Raw genomic sequence first — 14,142 nt, forward strand, 5'->3', positions numbered from 1 at the left:
TTGGACACAGTGTATATTACCCCAATCAGAAGTTAAATTTTTTTAAATTATTATTAAGTAACAAAAATGGTGGTACTAATTTTGTTTCGCTTCTAGACTGTCTCTGAAGCTGTACTTCACCGGTTTTATATGTCGTTAATGCTGTATGAACTTTGGAATGAAACTTCTGTTCTTGATGTGTCTGAGAAATATCAAGTAAGTATTAGATTGTACAGTAAGTCTACTGTTATTGCTGTTTGACAATTGTCAAACCCAGCTTACTTATTTGGTGTGTTCTAGGTTAACAGAGGAATTGTGCAAAATTTAATGACAAATGCTGCCACTTTTTCTTCTAATGTTGTTAATTTTTGTGAACAGTTAGATGAACTATGGGCGTTTGTCTTTCTTCTAAAGGGAATGAGTCAAAGATTGTCTCACTGTTGTGGTAGAGACATTTTGCCGCTTATGGAATTGCCAGCCGTTAAACAGGTAAGATATTAACGTACAATACAGTAAGATGAGGTAACGATGTTATTAGGGGCGTGCCAAACAATTATATAATGCCGGCTTTAAAACATTGCAAAGTATTGCCAAAGCGGATCCTGAGAGTTTAGTTAATTCGATAGAATTTATGTCGTACAAAGTAGCGAATGAACTTATAGCGGCTGCTAAGGTACGAATATACTATGCGATCAAAAATGAGTTGCTGTCGAGTTACCTTTGGAATTTTTGTTTACATGGGAAATTGTACTTGACTTGAACTTCCAAAGGCGACTCGACAGCAACTCATTTTTGATCGCCCGTTATATTAGCATTGTAATTAATATTCTTATAAAAATGTGTAGATGTTGCTATTGGAAAAAGTTGAAAATCTGCGAGAGGATGCTGAGGATGTATTGGACGGAGTGGAAATAAGTGCAAAATAGGCTATTTTATATATGTAGTAGTTTGTATGTTCAGTTATTTACGAAATAAAATGGATTTATTTGACCTCATCAATTCTGATTTTAGTTACAGAAAAGGTAATTTTCAGAATTTGTGTTGTAATATTTAGCGCTAATCTATCGAACAAAAATTCGTCAAATCACATTTTACAGTAACACCAAGTTCGACATGATTCGAGATAAAGTTCATATAATTCTCTAAAGTGCTTACCGCTACGGTATAAACATATGAAGTTAGCTAAAATGTTTATACTGCCCGTTGTATTGTATAGTGAACATTCATAGTGCATTTGATGGAATTGACAATTGTTCTTATTATGAATGGATGGATTATTATGACGTAACGATAATTACTCTTGGTGATAATATTACATGATAGAATTTAATTTTAATTCATGTACAAGCACTTCAAATTCCATTGCGTGATGATATCCCGATTTAGAAAAAGCGAAAAAACCGTCGTTGTCGCCATTATTGCTTATTATAATTTTTCCTAAAATTAAATTGTCATTCATTGGAATACGCCCAATGTAGTATTTTCTGTGACGTGTATCATATCCTGCACTAATTAACTCCTTTTCTCGTACTAGTTGCCTTATATCACTAGTGTTTGTTTTAATCCATGTCATATGATCAGGGTAGTTGGTGTAAAGCATCTATTAAAATCAAATCTTCGATCAAATGTAATGTGATATGTTTCACTTACTTTAAAATCTGCTATGATTTTCTTTGGACGTTCGTTCCATTCATACACCATATAAGGCTCTAGATCCCATGGGTATATAACACCAGGCACTAATAACTCTTTATTGCCCTCTAAATGTTTTGTTAAACCAATATATGTATGTCTATTACGTGCATCTTTGCCTCCTACAACTCCTTTCATAATTCTAGTTTTTTCAAAATCCTCCCAATAGAATCCTAAGGAATAACAGTTTATTTTGGTCAACATTAACTTATTTCAAAATACCAATGTGGTCCTTATAGTTGGGACCATGATGTTTGCTGCCGCGTGCCAATAAACTTAAAGATAAAAATGTAATTGATATTATAATAAGCTTCATCTTGTGGGATACTGACTGATTTGTATTTCGAAATATATATAAAGCTAAAGATTTATCAAAGGTCACACAAGCTATGCCTTATTAACAATTAACATTATCTATATTACAAAGTTCAAAATTTGGTATTACTTGTATTATGTCAGCAGTAACAATTGACCTTTTGCACGTTTAAAAATATATCAAAATGAAAACTGGTTTAATTCATATCACTCATTGGTTGATAATTATTTAATTCTGTGAATGCTTATGGTCGCAGCAAGATTAGTTGACACATTATGAGGCAAACGTCGTGCCTTTTTTGCAAACAATAACAATATGATTAAAGCAATGATTTCTCTATATAATCATTTGATATGATAGCAGATCTACAAATTACTGATACTATCAATCATAGAAATATTCTTTATTATACCTACATATACAGGCTGTTTTTCGCAAACCGTTACCTAAAAGTATTAAGGCTGTCATTAATAATTTATATCTGAGAATCTACCACATTTCCCTATACCCAGCATCAAACGTTTTCAAAATGTTTGACATTCAACTACTTTTCTTTTGAGCCCTGTACCTATGACTCCGTTGATTTGAATTTCAAAAGGTGTTCCAAAATCAACAAAACTGACATGATGCTTCATTAGAATGATAATTTCTTCAACAAAGTGTTTTAAAACTAATGGTTAATTTTAATAACTTCAAACCCGTAAAAAGTCGAATTTCAATTTTTTTAAATGTGGTCACTAATTTACATATTGAATATAATTTCGATCATAGTATTTGAGTTCGAAGTCAAGTGTTGTTTTGAATTATTAAGCGGCAGAGCAAAGCGTAGCAAGCTTTATAGGGGAGTCTATGGTGTCCGTCTGTCCGTGAACACAATAACTGTCAAAAGCTTGGGCCGATTTGGTTCAAACTTTGCACAGTTGACCTACATGCCACAAGTAATAAGCCTATTGAAAATGGGTCAAATCCAATGACTCCTTGGGGTCACGCTTTTCTGTCCCTGCCAAACGCTTGAACCTATTTGGTTCAAACACTGCACAGTTAACATATATACCACATGTAACAAGATATTTAATTTTGTTTAAATAATCATCTTGTATTTTTTATTCATCTTTATTGCGTGTTAAAAGATTAGGGACATCTGGAAATAATTGCGTATTGTTTTGTAAGTTTTTTTATCTCCGGTCATGCGATAAGGAGTTCGTTATCGCCGAAAGTAAACAGGTGTGAGTTGATCTGTTGATCGACGACGCGCAGTAATTTGAAAAAGTTGATAAAGCAGGAACGGAAGGGATAAAATGTGAAGTGGACGTTAAACAGGGATTTTTGGTGTTTGGCATCGATGTTTTTGGGAATGTTACTTTTATGAAAAGGTATAAGGGTGATACAATTTCTTTCCTGGTAGGTAAGAGATATAAAGTTGGTTAAATAAAGAAAGTTTTCGCATGCTGAATAATTTGTTAAAGAGAAATTAGACAATTCCTCGCTTACTTCCGGAGATATCCGAAAAAGACAAACAAAGTTACCAACTGATGAGAGGTTTCACCCGGGACGGCCAACTCGCCACCGACCGGCTAGCCAACGGGACAACTCGCCAACGAAATATTTTTCCCTGTTTATTGTGTCATACAAATGCATCCCACAAATGCAATAGTCAATTTCCCTAATTTTGTAAACAAAGTTTATCGAAAAATTGTAGTCAATTAATGAATGAAGACCCTACCACCAATACCTGTTTCTATTACTGCATTTTGATATAACGACATCTTCTGCAAATTACCTGGTTCTAACATTTTCCAATACATTTTTAATGACAGGCAGTTTCTTTTGTTTTCCGTTTCAAGTAATGAGATGTCGCATTAGGAGTTTTAAGTGCAATTTGAGTTTCCTATCTTTACGTTGGCGTTTTGCTTTTATTTTGGAAAATGGGGAAATCATTACTACCACGCGCACGTTGGTAAAGGGAGGTACTTGCATTGAGGTAAAAAATGAGGGTATGACCCCCCACTTTTTTTACGTTAAATACACCAGTTTTGAAGCACCAGAAATCAGAATGAAACAAAATCTCGAGAATGTCGGTCTGTCTGTCTGTACTCTCGTTTCCGGCTAAACGGCTGAACCGATTGGAACCAAATTTGGTACACATATTCTTAGACATAAAAGGAAGAGCTTTCGATTTATTTGAACAGAAAATTTGACAATCACATCGTTATTTGAACGAAACGTTAAACAGGGAAAAATATTTCGTTGGCGAGTTGTCGCGTCGGCGAGTTGTCCTGTTGGCGAGTCAGTCGGTGGCGAGTTGACGCGTACCGTTCTCCCTGTATATGCAATCTACGACGATCCACACCTTTTTGAGAACTGGCAACTAGGCATGGGAATTTTTTTCGATATATCGATAGGTATCGATAGTTATCGATATATCGAATAACAATAGGTAGAGCTAAAAAAATCGATATATCGATAGATCGATAACTATCGATATATCGGTATCGATATATCGATACCTATCGATATGTCGATAACTATTGATATATCGATATGTCGATAACTATCGATATGTCGATAACTATCGATATGTCGATAACTATCGATATGTCGATAACTGTACGATAAAATTATGTTATTGTTGAGATTTCAACGAGCGCTACTATTTTTATTAATAAAATCCATTTTCGGGTTTACTCTCGTGTAAATTTACTATTTTTAGTCGCTCGACGTTTCGGAAACTTAACTTTGCTCCCTTTCTCAAGAGAAGCGCTACGTCACATCATCATCCATGCCGAATAAACGCAGTAATAAAATCTTTAGAAAATAGATCTTTTCGTCTTACTGACGATTGCTCAAAAAAAGAAGCACTTCAAAAACTTGAACAAAATGTTGCATCAAAATGGCTACTCTTTAGCTAAAATAAAGAAGACAATCAAAGGGTGTAATCATGGCCTATGTATCGGTATCTGACTGATGGTTACAGAGGACCAGTCACAAAAAAACAGAAAAAGCTAAGAACACTTCAAATTTAGATATACAGTTTCAATTGATTGAGATTTACGAAATCTAACAAAAAACTCTTGATAAAGGTAGCAAAGAAACGTCGAGTAACTATTAATAGTCACTTTACACGAGAATAAACCGGAAAATGGATTTTATTAATAAAACTCGATAAGATAACTATCCCTGTCGATAACTATCGATACGTCGAATATTTCTCTCAAATGAGACGTGCAATTACCGCTTAATTACAGCGCTAATTGCATTGTAGAAAGCTAAAGAGCCCTGCGATAATTGCACAGTTAATATGGTAACTCCAATAAAGTTGCAAGAACTGCATTCGGTTATTTTCATATTTTGTTAAAAGAGCCCTCTTGTCTTGTCGGGCTCTTTCGCCAAAATATAAAAGTAAACTCATGCAGTTTTTAGACACGCTTTCAAAAAAATTATCGGTAGTATTATATCGATACCTATATATTAAAAACTATCGCCATAACGAGAACTATCGATATACTGATACTTATCGATATAGCGGTAGTTATCGATCTTTCGATAGTTATCGGTGTATCTATAACTATCGATATTTCGATAATTATCGGCATATCGATAAGTAAAATATATCGATACTTATATCGATAGGTGAAAACAGTTATCGCCCATCCCTAGCGATAACTATCGACATATCGATAACTATCGATATTTCGATAATTATCGACATATCGATAAGTAAAATATATCGATAGGTAAGTACCCGATACTTATCGATAGGTGAAAACAGTTATCGCCCATCCCTACTGGCAACCACGCAATTTTTAGGAGGGAAAAACCGTCTGTGCCATCTAAAGAGCACCAACCCCAACGTAACCCCGGTCACGAAAGCATCACTTCGTAAATGTTTGTTTTTTAAAGTTATTAAATGCAGCTAGTAATCTTTGCATTTCTTTATGTTTGTTTTGTGTGCAGCATTATATTTTTTGTGATTCTTTTATTTGAAGTTGACTGGATTTACCCTTAATGCAGATTCATGTGTTTGATACCGTTAACCCTTTGTTTGAAGTCGCGCTCATGTTTGGTGTAATCTTTGCGAAATTTTTGTTTATGTTTCGATTACATGGTCTTAGCCCCAACTCAGTGACGGGGGTGGCAAAAACTGTAACCAAACGAGTTACCCCACTCAATACCGGGATTGATCTCAACAGTCAACTGTAGGCTCAAAGCCCCGAACGAGAGGCGAGCTATCTATCGTGGGGGCGAGATTCTGCTAATAAAAACTTCGGTTTAGAATCAATGAGTGTTGTACGAGTTGCGATTGACAGATTTCTACATATTTTGTTGTAATATTAAATTTGCCCTCCAAGGCCTTGTAATTTTCCATCTTGCTCTTAACAAAAGGATTTTATTTCACCAAAAATCAGTCACATCCTGTGTTTTTCACCCATTCTCATAATCTTGGTATCTGCTTATCTGACCCATTTTTCCTAAAACTTGTTTTTAACCTATATGCCACTTCTCGAAGCCTACATATTACACATATTTTGTTAATATTGTTATTATACATGTATGTTATGCATTCACATCATTGCAAACAAAATTAATTTTGCTACACAATTTAATATTCATTTGTCGGTTGGTTTTTTTCTTGGTAAGTTCTTTTTTTTCCCAGCCTATTTCTGTTTTTATTCAGTGAACTACCATTTCCAAAGTTTATTTTTGCAATGTAATTTATTTCGAGAAAATTCCGAATTTTTACAATCTTCATAATATGAGCAATAATTATTAAACAATATTTTCACAATTTCAGTGTATCTTTCGTTTCTTCCCACTGTACTTCGCATCATAGAGTTGCTTACTTACAACTAACGTAAGGGGGCTCTGCATTAGGTGTTAATTTCAAATTTAAGTTGAATCTGTTTAGTTTTTGGGGAGTAGCCATTCCGCGGGCCCTTTTTAAACATTACTGTGGTTATTTTATTTCCGTGTTACTGATGTAGTACGACGCTAGCGTCTGGGGGTTAAGTAGGTACACTACACAGTTAAGGTTGTTTTATCACAAACATATTAAACAGAGAAAAGAAGAAAGGTTAATTAGTCCTCAAACTTGTGTAGTGTACTTATTAACCCCCAGGTTCTACGCTAACTTGACATTACAAGAACAATATGGAAATAAAATCAATCCGGCAATGTTGAAAAATGGCCACCAGAATGCCTATTTCCTCCAGAAGCTAAACAAATAAACACGCTTAAATTTGAAAAAGAAAAGTGGCTCGTGATCAAACATCTAAATAAAGCAGGCTTGCTGTTCCCTTACGTTAGTTGTAAACGACATTACCTGAAGTACAGTAGGGAAGGAACATAAAATAAAATACCTACTGAAACTATGAAAAGTTTGTTTAATAATTATTGGTATTATTATGGAAATTTAAGTCTAAATAAATTACATTGCAAGAATAAACTTTGAAAATGGTAGTTAACCGAATAAAAATAAAAATTAGGCTGGGAAAAATAGAACTGTATAGCAAAATTAATTGTTAGTGATGAGATGAATAGCACAGGTAACATAAAATTATAACAACAATATTCTCAAAATATCCAGCATGTAGGCTTCGAGAGGTGACATATTTACACCGACTTAGCAAAAGATTGACACCACTGACCTAAATAAAAGATGGATGAACAATACCGTGTTTTAATAATAAGCAAATTGCGACCTCGCGCACCGTATTAGGCGTCATGCGCAGTAGACATAAATGAGTACTGAAGTGATTGTGTGTTCTTAGTTGCCTATACCCTATACGTACATTAAAATTCCACAAAATGTAAATTGGTATTAAGACATTTAGGGCTATCCAACGCCAAGGCATAATACCATTGATCGAAAATATCTCCTGGAAACAACCTTTAAATATATATTGTACGTATCTACGTATACGTATAGTTAAACAAATAAAAATAAAATAGGCTTTACATATTATATTATCTCTTTTTATACAAACAAGGCTTAAGCGTAATTGCTGGTAAGTTTTCATTTTTAACGCTTTTTGATTTGTTTAGTTCAAAATCTAAAAAACAAAAAAGATTATGGCTTAAATCCTTGGCCTTATTCACAAATCCATAACTACGTAACTTGCTTATAAAACTATTGATATCCTCAAACCGACTTTCCACTTCTGCTATCTTCAGTAAGCCACTAGAAGGCAAGAATTAGGTGTTATTTGAAAATCATCACAAACATAGTACTTACTTATTTTTTAATACACGTTTGGCTTCCATGAAATACTCTTTGAGATTAGTACCCATAAGTGACAAACAAAAAACAATAACATCGACACTGTCATTTGTAAGTGGCACATGAGCCATATCACATGCTGTAACTGTGTCATCAGTCGCAACCAAATCGAAAGAATGTACTTTATGCGGGACTGATTTTGCCAATTTTGCATCACCACAACCAAAGTCGGCTACCACAAGCTTACGATCCCTGCAATAAGACATAAAGGTATCGACTATTTGAAATGTTTAAATACATACAGCTTTTTTACTTTGCTTATTATTATATCAATGGGATTAATGGGCCACCTTGACACTTGCAATCTGTATCCATCATGATACGCTTTGTATGCATTTATATCCCCATCGAAGTACTGCTTAGCTTCTTTGCCCGTGTTTGTGTACATCTGTTCATTCAGGTAACGAAATCTTGCTGCCTTTAACTTTTCAACCATGCGTTCATGAAGGGGCAACTTGCTTAATTTTTTCAGACTTTCCCTATATATTTCTGGTCTCTTTGGTGCAATGGTCGCCTTTTGCGTAGGTTCCTTTTTTAAATTTTTATTACGTTTGGACTTGTTAAAAAATAAAGTTTGATGGGTTACAGGATTTTTTCGGGGTTTATTTTTCACTGTCAAAGATGTAGTTTCTTCGCTAAAAGTCTCATTTGTAGATTTTAAACTAACTTTGCTTGAAGTCAGTTTAGCATTACATTTATTTTTATCGTTACTGTTAGAGTGTTTCCTTTTTTTGGTCATTTTTTTATTTAAATTAATTTCACGGTGCTTGTGATTGATTTTGTTTAATATATTATTTGCAGATTTCTCCGCTGTCATCTGCGGTTTACATTTAGTTTGCTTTTTTGTAATACCTCTAGTTATTACATTTGTCACTGACATATTCTTGTTGCTTATCTTCTTTTTAGGATTGGTGAGCTTGATTTTCTTTTTTGTTTTGCCATTTTTAAGCGTACTTTTGCTATTTTTTACCTTTTCAATTCGCCCAGACTTGATGTTTTTGATTTTTTTCTAGAATAGTAAAGTATATTTAAGGATGGGTTTATAGTAACAACGTTAATAATTAAGATCAATAACTAACGACTGAGAAAATTAAACGTGAGAGTTTCAATGGTGGTTTGAATTGATTAAGGATTGCATGTTTCGAGACATTTTTGTAGTTGTTAGGTTTTTATTGTGGTGCAGCGAGTGACAGATCTAAAATGATTACCTCTTTAATAACTGGAGAACTGAATGTGAAATCTTGCTAACTACTACTATTATTGTCAAAAAATCTAAAGAAAAAGTTACAAAGAACCTACCAAAAAAGTATAAACGAAGTCGATCCTTTTGTGATATGTAGGTACCTCCATCAAACAATTGAAAATATGTTATCTTTCTTCATGAATTAGAGCAAAAGGTAACCAAGTATTCAAGTAATGTCGTTCCATTTCAGTTTGCTTGTGTTAGAGAGACTGTATATCACTACTATGAATATTTCACAGTTTTTTCCTCGGTTTTTTCTTAGGAATGATAATTGTAGTGCAAATTAATAGCGTTTTCGATTGGCAACACTCGTGCTGCACGAGTGCAATTTTTACGTTCTATTGGTAATTTTAGGGCAATTTTTTGTGTTCCATTGGCAAATGTGATGCAACAATTACGCACTCAGTGCAAATTTCGACGCACGAGGTCTGAGAGCTCTTGGAGCTGCTAGTTAACAAATTTTCAAAACAAACATGTGCGACAATTTGAATTTGTTTCTTGCATTGGGAGAGTTTTTTGTCGTCATCTAGCGATAGCGAAGATGATGAACTAGCCATAACTTCTACTTTACAAAAAGTTGCACTTAGTCATTAAACTGAACGCCAAAAATTGGTCTTTTACAGGAATTGCAAATTTATACTCCTCATCGTTTATCATAAATAATACTGAAATCATTTCAGTCATTTTTTAGAATAGAGATTATTGTCGATTATCTAAATCTATAATGAGGTTATGGACAAACAAATGACAACAAATATTTGCAAATATTTATGTTCCATTGAGAGCAATTTTCACAGGATTTCTTCAGTTTCTCGTGCAACACTCGTGCAGCACAAGATTTACCAATCGAAAACGCTATAAGAGTGATTATATTAATTACAGTTTTGTCCATATTTTTAAAACAGTAAACTCAGGTTCCGGGTTATAAATGGGCTAAATTATATTTGCAAGACGTGGGCTTGTGGATAAAATTTGTCGAAACAAATGTGCAAAAATAAATGTACTTATCATTCAACGCTTGTATTAAAAAACCTGTTTATTTCTGCCGGTGGGACATTCCTCTCCTCTATGGTTTTTGATGCATTTTGTTTCAAAATCAATACAGATAAATAACATTACGAAGCTCGGTTACTAAGTACCCAATTTAACTATTATAAACATTAGTTACGGAGGAGCCAAGCTAAATGTAGCCCAGGGCGATAACTGAAGAGGAGCATAATTGTGCAAGTACTTCAACTTGTATTCAAATTATTTTCATAATCCAAACAAAAAATACGTAATTCGAATGCAAAGGTGTTCTCCGTAAACTTAACCATACTTTGATTTAAATTCGCGCAGTCTCTTCGTAAAACGTAATCCTACATATCACGATCTTGAAATCATGATTGCGAAGTAGCCGAAACAAAACGCCTAAAATATCGAAATTTGGGCTTTAAAGCAAGGGTTCGAATATCCCACCACATAACTTGATGCATTTTTCTTATTTGAGCAAATACCGAAAAATACAAAAAACACTTGCTCATTATTGCCACTATTTGAGCTCTACAAGACAGCATTGAGAGATTTTCAATACGTTTCTTAGTATCTCCAATGGTTTTCCAAGACTCCATGATAGACATCTCTATCTTGGACACAGACTATAAGTGAAAATGATTTACGAGCTCCTGTTGAAAGAACAAGTGTGGTACCTATCTACTTACTGTAACATGTTTTTATTAATGTATGTATAACTTACATTGAATGTTTTTGCAGAACTGGGATAACTACATTCCCATTCAGGAATTTTAAAAGCTTCCATAGGTTCCAATTTTCCTACAGATGTTCAAACTACCACTTACACAAATTTCAGACTTATATATTAGAGAGGTTATCTTTGTGAATCTTGTCACTTCACAGTGAATTGTTGAATTTGAGAGAAGTAGGTCTTGTACCGCTGTATTTAAAGGGCAATTTACACGGTTGTCAGTAGTTGACTATTTTCCGAACGGTTTCTAGTAACATTAAACCATGGTATAAAAGCAGGTTTACGCGTTCAGATACACATGATACATGATAGTAAAGATAGAGATGCCTTGATGCTTATCTATGCGTGCCATCATCTCGTTTGTTTACTAACATTGCAGGAGGCTAAGTTGTCACATTTCACGAGATAGTTTTTAAGGGAATAATAATAACATATGCATCTGGAGTAATCTAAATGGATTTTTAGATGCTTATGAGTTCAGTAACCCAAACAATTTTAACTTACAATTAAACGGCGTAACAAGAAAAGTTATGGTGATTAGTGCACCACATCGGCAACACTGTAACTTTGTTTTCCGTTGAGAGGTATTTTGTTTATTTCGTTAAAACGTGATTCCTTAATTTTTAGGCGTTTTTATAGTGCAAGACTTATTCGATTTATGGTGTATTAATTTATGGGAGCGCTTTGAAATGGGGAAAAGCTGTATTATTTGTGGAATTATTGAATTACCTAACATAACCTTTCATCGGTATTTGTTTTGATGTCATAGACGTGTTTAGATTTCCTTCTAAGTTCCCACTTTGAAGTATCACCATACCTTATCATAGATCAATAGGGACCTTTCAAACACATACAGCTTTTGATCATAAATATTTAGTGATACGTTATTACGTTTGCACATGTAAACAAAACATAAACTTTGTTGCCCATAAAGATAAATTGATAAATAAACCCTACGCCACTGACTAATGTTTATTTTCGTCCTCTCAACGGTGAGATGTTGGTTCAAAACAAACGTTCACGTTGTTATAGCGTACGCGTACTCTATCTTTATTTCTTACTCTAGGGCCACATCCCTTGATACCTACAGTTTCAACGGCCGGCCCGTTGTGACACATGCGCGGTGCGTGAAAGGCGAATCAACTGATTTGTTTTGCTCGCAGTTATGCTGCTGATTCGCCACTATATCTCCACTCCGTTAGTGCGCACACTCGCGTACGACCTGATTTAATTGGGGTCATTATTTGCAACAGTCAACACTGTCTCTCTGCAACTCTCTGTGGTTCTTATCTTTCTTTTTGCTCTAAAGCATTCGTTTATTAGTGCACGAAAAAAGTGTTCGTGACATCGTATCATTTTTTCATTACAAAACAAAAGAAAACAACTCCAATCCTTCCCCGCTAACACTTGAGAGAGTGCAGATGGAGCGCAATATAGACGTGATCACGTGGGTCAGGTTGATTTTAACCTAACGATTGACTGTTTTTGGTTTGCGATTTCTTTCATAAAGATAATTTGGACAACATTTGCGTCTGCAATGAATATGACTACACATTCCCATGATTTATTATTAGGTATATTAGTATTTGAATCACTGTCCATAATAAATCAAATTTGCTCCCTCATGCAGGATACAGCCAAAAGTATTTTTTGTTATCCATACCTACTATACAACAGCTGTACAAAATTTAGAGACGCTCTATCCGTTTTATGCCGTTCGTTTATTGTACAGTTATCAATAGACTGATACAGCCGTGACGTCACATCATAATCTTTCCAAACATTTCAAATTTACAGAGCAAACGCCATAAGCAAAATTGTAGAGACATGCTGCCGCATATTTGTTAGTATTTTTTAAAGATCGCAACTTTTAAATGTATGCATTCTTACTGTTGAATGCAACAACTGTTTTGCCCCGTTGCCCGTGTAGAGGTGATTGCTGAAGTTACTTAAGCCCGCTTGACATGGAGCAATAAAAATTGCAATTGCATGCAAGTTGCAAGAAAAATTGCGAAAGGCATGCGCAGTTCAAAGCCAGCTGATCAATTGCTGCAAGAGACTTGCATGCAATTTTTATAGGACCGGTGCTATTTTTCTTGCATGAATCGTGCAATTCTAGGGATAAATCTAGTTGTTTTTGTGTCACCAACCTAGTAAAATACAGCGGCGGCAACTATGATGCTGAGAGACGCACTCATTACTTGTTTTTATTAATCTTATTTATTCTTGTAATTTTCATGTTTCTTCAAGCAATCAAAATTTAATTTTCATTTGAGGTTAACTACTTTGTTGACAAATCCATATGTTTCTTCTGTTGGCAGACATGTGGCAATTGAAATAGAATTGCACCATGTCAAATACCATGCAATGCTATTGCATGCAAGGATTTGACCTTGCAATTTCTTTCTGCAAGTTCTTGCGCGTTGTATTGCTCCATGTCAAGCGGCCTTTAGCAGCAAACGGTATTCATCTCGAACTAGAACGACAACGAGCTACTCGGCTACCTTATACAGGGCCTTATAGATACATTTTGTACTGAAGCAGGCAGGCTAATTAAGTAGTATCACTTCATGTACTTGATGTAAGAGATTTCGGATAGTTTCACCATTTACAAGTGGGAAAGAACTGGAGTTGCTTTTAAATTTATTTTCTGTTCTGCAACAACTCCACGCTCTTGATTATGAGAATCGACGGAATTATTGTGATTGGTTTACTAACAATTTGAATAACAACGACGTTTTAAATGTAACTTTTATGACTGATGAAGCATGGTTTCATCTATCTGGATATATTAATAGCCAAAATTACCGAACGTGGGCAACCGAAAATCCTTATAATTTTGAAGAGACTAGTTTACATCCTTTAAAAGTTGGAATATGGATTGGAATGTC

At 34.5% G+C, this 14,142-nt stretch overlaps 3 protein-coding genes across 4 annotated transcripts in view; 1 reads left to right on the forward strand and 2 right to left on the reverse strand.

Annotated features, from left to right (window-relative positions):
* Positions 1-978, forward strand: part of LOC116162815 (helicase POLQ-like) — a 31,046-nt gene extending 30,068 nt beyond the window's left edge. The window contains exons 17-20 of the mRNA XM_031476536.1: positions 97-195; positions 280-468; positions 518-652; positions 825-978. Coding sequence (XP_031332396.1) covers positions 97-195; positions 280-468; positions 518-652; positions 825-905 — 504 coding nt within the window. The 3' untranslated portion in view covers positions 906-978. The remainder of the gene's footprint in view (positions 1-96; positions 196-279; positions 469-517; positions 653-824) is intronic.
* A 118-nt stretch (positions 979-1,096) lies between these two features.
* On the reverse strand, positions 1,097-2,039 carry LOC116162817. Its single transcript, XM_031476539.1, has 3 exons — positions 1,894-2,039; positions 1,630-1,844; positions 1,097-1,579 (listed from the first exon to the last, which is right to left on the reverse strand). Exons 1-3 carry the CDS (start codon positions 1,985-1,987, stop codon positions 1,292-1,294), a joined length of 597 nt encoding a protein of 198 aa, XP_031332399.1. The 5' UTR covers positions 1,988-2,039; the 3' UTR covers positions 1,097-1,291.
* A 5,894-nt stretch (positions 2,040-7,933) lies between these two features.
* On the reverse strand, positions 7,934-11,403 carry LOC116164683 (ribosomal RNA-processing protein 8). 2 transcript variants are annotated; one of them, XM_031478883.1, is made up of 4 exons: positions 11,243-11,403; positions 8,507-9,273; positions 8,220-8,456; positions 7,934-8,165 (listed from the first exon to the last, which is right to left on the reverse strand). In XM_031478883.1, exons 1-4 carry the CDS (start codon positions 11,303-11,305, stop codon positions 7,952-7,954), a joined length of 1,281 nt encoding a protein of 426 aa, XP_031334743.1. In that variant the 5' UTR covers positions 11,306-11,403; the 3' UTR covers positions 7,934-7,951. The 2 variants fall into 2 exon arrangements, with proteins under 2 accessions (XP_031334743.1, XP_031334744.1); XM_031478884.1 differs by lacking the exon at positions 11,243-11,403 and adding an exon at positions 9,564-9,865.
* Between the last annotated feature and the right edge of the window lie 2,739 nt (positions 11,404-14,142).

This window comes from Photinus pyralis, unplaced genomic scaffold (genome assembly GCF_008802855.1).
Source record: "Photinus pyralis isolate 1611_PpyrPB1 unplaced genomic scaffold, Ppyr1.3 Ppyr1.4_LG2, whole genome shotgun sequence".
NCBI lineage: Eukaryota > Metazoa > Arthropoda > Insecta > Coleoptera > Lampyridae > Photinus > Photinus pyralis.

Excerpts from the sequence above, each read along its gene's own strand:
- LOC116162817 (XM_031476539.1), bottom strand. The coding sequence starts at position 1,987 with ATGAAGCTTATTATAATATCAATTACATTTTTATCTTTAAGTTTATTG. Across the intron at positions 1,845-1,893 it reads CAACTATAAGGACCACATTG|GATTCTATTGGGAGGATTTT; the intron begins GTATTTTGAAAT and ends GTTATTCCTTAG. Across the intron at positions 1,580-1,629 it reads AAATCATAGCAGATTTTAAA|ATGCTTTACACCAACTACCC; the intron begins GTAAGTGAAACA and ends TGATTTTAATAG.
- LOC116164683 (XM_031478883.1), bottom strand. The coding sequence starts at position 11,305 with ATGGAAGCTTTTAAAATTCCTGAATGGGAATGTAGTTATCCCAGTTCT. Across the intron at positions 9,274-11,242 it reads GTTCTGCAAAAACATTCAAT|AAAAAAATCAAAAACATCAA; the intron begins GTAAGTTATACA and ends TTACTATTCTAG. Across the intron at positions 8,166-8,219 it reads AAACGTGTATTAAAAAATAA|TGGCTTACTGAAGATAGCAG; the intron begins GTAAGTACTATG and ends CTTGCCTTCTAG.